This window comes from Tiliqua scincoides, chromosome 2 (assembly GCF_035046505.1).
Source record: "Tiliqua scincoides isolate rTilSci1 chromosome 2, rTilSci1.hap2, whole genome shotgun sequence".
Lineage (NCBI taxonomy): Eukaryota > Metazoa > Chordata > Lepidosauria > Squamata > Scincidae > Tiliqua > Tiliqua scincoides.
In genome coordinates, this window is record NC_089822.1 from 63,799,772 (window position 1) to 63,804,533 (window position 4,762).

The 4,762-nt window shown below is 56.9% G+C and overlaps 1 protein-coding gene across 1 annotated transcript; it reads left to right on the top strand.

Moving 5' to 3' along the window:
• The first annotated feature begins 1,135 nt into the window (after nucleotides 1–1,135).
• GAS1 (growth arrest specific 1) lies at nucleotides 1,136–2,909 on the top strand. Its single transcript, XM_066617669.1, has one exon. The coding sequence runs from the start codon at nucleotides 1,940–1,942 to the stop codon at nucleotides 2,822–2,824; it is 885 nt and encodes a 294-aa protein (XP_066473766.1). The 5' UTR covers nucleotides 1,136–1,939; the 3' UTR covers nucleotides 2,825–2,909.
• Nucleotides 2,910–4,762: the final 1,853 nt, after the last annotated feature.

Sequence of the window (4,762 nt, forward strand, 5' to 3'; positions counted from 1 at the left end):
GAATTTAAACGTTTAAGGACCCAAACCTATCCAATTTTCCAGTGCTGGTGCAGTTGTGCCAGTGGGGTGTGCACTGCATCCTGTGGTGGAGGGGCAGTCACTGGGGCCTTCTTAAGGTATGGGAACATGTGTTCCCTTACCATGGGGCTGCACTGTGGCTACACTGGAGGTAGAAAGTTGGATAGGATTGGGCCCTAAGTGCCCTATCAGGAGGATTAAGGGGAGAACCCCTGACCCTTTAAGGGTTCACCTTCTGCTTTTTACAAGCTTCTCCATAAGGAGACTTAGAGCCTAAGCCTATGCCTGTCTACTCAGAAGTAAGTTCCATTATAGTCAATGAAGCTTACTCTCAGGAAAGTGTGGATGGTTTGCAGCCTCACAGCCTAATCCTATCCACACTTTCCTGGGAGTAAGACCCATTGACTCTAATGGGACTTACTTCTGAGTAGACATGCACAATATTAGGCTGTTAGGCTGCACACTCCACACTTTCCTGGGAGTAAGGTCCATTAACCATAATAGGCTAGGATTGGATTGCAGCCTGACAGCCCAATTCTGTGCACATCTACTCAAAAGTAAGTCCCATTAGAGTCAATGGGTATTACTCCCAGGGAAGAGTGGATAGGATTGGGCTGTTAGGCTCCACACTTTCCTGGGAGTAAGCTCCACTAACTCTAATGGGACTTACTTCTGAGTAGACATGCATAGGCTGGGGCTCTCAGGCTGCAATCCTATATGCACTTATCTGGGAGTAAGTACCACTGAGCCCAGTAGGACTTACTTCTGAGTAGACATGCCTAGTATTGCATTGTCACTCCTTTTTGATGGGCCAGCACCCCACCTTCCTGCGAGCCATCTCCCCATTGAGTCTGAGGGTGCGCCTTTTTCAGACCGATCCACAGGTTCGACTGGGAGGCGCACTCCTTCCTCGGACCAAGTTCTGCAGCCTCCCACCAGCCCCCCAGGAAAGGCTGCTTGCAAAGCTCTCCCGGGCGCTGCGAGCAAGCGCTGTGCGGTGGAGCCTCCTTAATAGGAGGAGGGGCTCCTCGGGAGGGGGCTGCTGTCAATCTCCTAAAGCCTTTCCTTTCAAGCTTTCAATGCGAGCTGCCCGTCCGCCCCCTCCCCCCTTCTTCTCCAGCAGATCGTAAAGAGGGGAGGGGGGAGAGAGTTGCAACCACAGCCCGGACCAATGGCAAGTGGCAGAGCCGGGGAAAGGGGCCGAGCAGAGGGAGGGAGGGAGGAAAGGAGAAGCGGAGCAAAAGGAGAAAGAGCGAGCCCGCCGGAGAGCCGGAGCTGCAGCCGCGGGAGGGGAGGGGGCGCCGGCGCTAATGTTTTTTGTTTGTTTGCTTTTCCATGCATGCATAATGAGGCCTGATCAGAGCACGCCGCTGCTGCTGCTCGCTGGGCGCTTCTGCATTTAAAGCCTGGAGGAAGGTGCCGCTCCCCAGAAGAAGCCACAGCCTGCGGAGAGAGAGGCTTGCTGGGGACAAGCAGAGGAGAAAGGGAGCTCCTGCAGCCGGCTGCCTTCCAAGGAGGCTCTCGCGCGCCATCCCTGCAGCCCAGCCCGGGAGAAGGCGGCGCGGCGGGGCTCTTGTGCAGCAGCAGCAGCGATGCTGCCCGCGCAGGGAAGAAGCTGGGCTTGAGCAGAGCAGCGAGGCGGCCGCAGCTCCATGAGCGCAGCGGGGAGCCCGGCGCCCCCCAGCCCCCGGCTCCACTGAGCGTCTCGCGGCCCCTCCAGCCAGCCAGCCAGCCAGCCCGGGAGCAGGGGGAGGAGGAGGCTGCCGCGCCTCCCAGCCGCCGCCGCCGTGCCGAGGAGGGATGCATTGATGCGGGAGAGCCTCCCCATGCACACGCTTGGCAGGACTCTGGCCCGCTCGCCCGCCGGCTCCGTGTCCACCATCGCCGCCCCCCGCCCGCGATCGTCCCGCAGCCGCCCGCCATGGGGCGAGGAGGCGGCGGCGGGTGCCGGCGGAGCGCGCTGCTGAGGCTGCTGCTGCTGCTGCTGGGCGCCGCCTGGCCGGGCGCGCAGGGCCGGCGCCTGATCTGCTGGCAGGCGATGCTGCAGTGCCAGGAGGAGCCCGAGTGCGGCTACGCCTTCAGCCAGTACTACGAGGCGTGCGCGCCGGTGCTGAAGGCGGCGCAGGAGCCCGGCAGGCGGCGGTGCCCCAGCCACTGCATCTCGGCGCTGATCCAGCTCAACCACACGCGGCGCGGCCCGGCGCTGGAGGACTGCGACTGCGGCCAGGACGAGGACTGCCGCGCCACCAAGCGCGCCATCGAGCCCTGCCTGCCGCGCACCAGCGGGCCCGGGGGCGGGGCGGGCGGCGGCGGGGCGGGCGCGGTGATCGGCTGCACGGAGGCGCGGCGGCGCTGCGACTGGGACAGCCGCTGCAACCACGCGCTGAGCCTGTACATGGCGCACTGCGGGAAGCTCTTCAACGGGCTGCGCTGCACCGACGAGTGCCGCCGCGTCATCCAGGACATGCTGGCCGTGCCCAAGGCGCTGCTGCTCAACGAGTGCGTCTGCGACGGCCTCGAGCGGCCCATCTGCGAGTCGGTCAAGGAGAACATGGCCCGGCTCTGCTTCGGCGGCGGCCACGGCGGCGCGGGCAGCAGCGGCGCCTCCGACGGCGCCCTCGACGACTACTACGACGAGGAGTACGAGGACGAGCCCGGCCAGCGCGCCGACTTCGACGAGGCGGCCGTGGCCGTGGTGAAGGCCGTCGACGGCGCTCCCCGCGGCCGCTGCCCTGCCCGCGCCGCGCCCTGGCCTCGTCTCGCCGCCGCCGCCGCCTCCATCTTGTGGCTGCTGCTGTCGTCCTAGCAGCCATTCCGCTCCTCTCCCTTCGGCCGGCCGGGCCGGTGCCCGCGTGGCTGGGGAAGGCCTCGCCTCCCTGCCCGGGCTGGGGCTGCGAGAGGACCCCCTCGCACAGGCAGGTGTTGGCGGCCTGTGCTGGATGACACGGGACTGTCCCCTGCTACTCAGAAGTAGGACCCACTGTGCTCAGTGGGGCTTACTCCCAGGAAAGTAGGTGCAGGAGTGCAACCTTAGAGCCCAATCCTGTGCCTGTCTACTCAGAAGTAAGTCCCGTTGTACTCAGTGGACCTTACTTCCAGGAAAGTGTGGGTAAGATTGCAGCCTCAGGGCCTAATCCTCTGCCTGTCTCAGAAGTAAGTGCACTCAGTGGATCTTACTTCTAGGAAAGTATGTGCAGGATTGCAGCCTCAGAGCCCAAGCCTGTGCCTGTCTACTCAGAAGTAAGTCCCATTGTACTCCATGGAGCTCATTGTACTCATTGTACCCAGGAAAGTATGAATAGGATTGCAGCCTCACAGCCCAATCCTAAGCCTGTCTACTCAGAAGTAAGCCCCATTAGAGTCAATGGATCTTACTCCCAGGAAAGTGTGCATAGGATTGCAACCTCAGTCCACTTGGTTCACATGAAGTCAAGTACCGTACTCGCCCCCCACCATGAAGCCCTATTTGAAAGCAGCTGTGCCTTAATCCAGATCTGCCACTTTCGTACAGCTAACTTCTTTTGCCTTATGAGCTGCCTTGCTCTGACCATTGGACAGTTCTGCCTTGCCTGACTACTTAAGTGGAGGTTTGCTGTGCATATCCCCTTTTTGTGAATCCTCATTGGAACATTGCTTTGCTCTGTGGATACCCATTCCTTCCTTCTGTGCAAATATTTATGTCCCTTCACTATATCTGTATGGGCATTGTTTTTTTCCTCCCTTCGCAACATTATATTTTAAAGGGATGGTACCATTGTATTGGATACCTGTTTTTTTTTAGTTACTATATACTGTACTAGCCGCTCTTCTAAATTGAATTCCAGGATTGTGGAATCTGTTGTTGGGACACTTCTGTTTCAGACACATTTACTTGGAATTAAATCTCATAGATATCCAAATAAATGTGCTTTGGATCACAGCCTTAAGGCCTGCTTCACATGTGACGTTTTCTCTCCATGGGTGTAAGAAATTTTCTGCACACTCTTGTTATGAGTGCAGTGTTTGCTTTTCCTGTGTGTGCATAGCACTGCCAGATGTAGCATGTGTATATGCAGTCAGGTGTGTGCCTAGGTTTGATGGTATGCCTTTGTATGCCAATGCAGGGAAAATGTGTGTGAAAGCAGACCTTGCTGTGCACTATGCAATTGCTTGCCCCTTGGCTTGTTAGCAACAAGCGTGAGTTTAAAAGAGACCTTTGAAAATGCTGCTGTAGGTTTAATTGCCACATAGTCAAACCAACATGTAAATAGGAAATGTGCTGATGGTTTTTTTTTTTTTTTAAGCCATTGACACAAAGGTAAGAAAGAGTTGGGCCTCCCTAGAATGCCTCCAGAATCTACTGCCTTATTACACTAGTCAGCAACTCAAATGGGGTCCTTTTCTCCTCTGTCAACATTGATGCTTGATAGAGGGCTTAGTTTTTATTTGTTTCAGTTGGCTGTGTGGAGTGGCGGCAGCAGTGGAAGAGAGGCTTGGGAGTTTTAAAACACCTTTTCTCAAGTCATGAGGTATTTTCTACCAGGAGATACTTCTGTGTAGAATAAAGCATGCAAACCGCATGGAGTTTGTCACGTGTGGTGATTGCACGTGCTTCCATTGAATTGCATGGTGCACATATGCTCGGAAGCCATGGTTGGGCATGGTTTCCCACTATGCGTACAAGCAGCGAGATAGATGTGTGTGTGATCATTACCTCTGATGTAGATACACACAACAGTTTTCATGCTTTTTCCTACAAGGATGA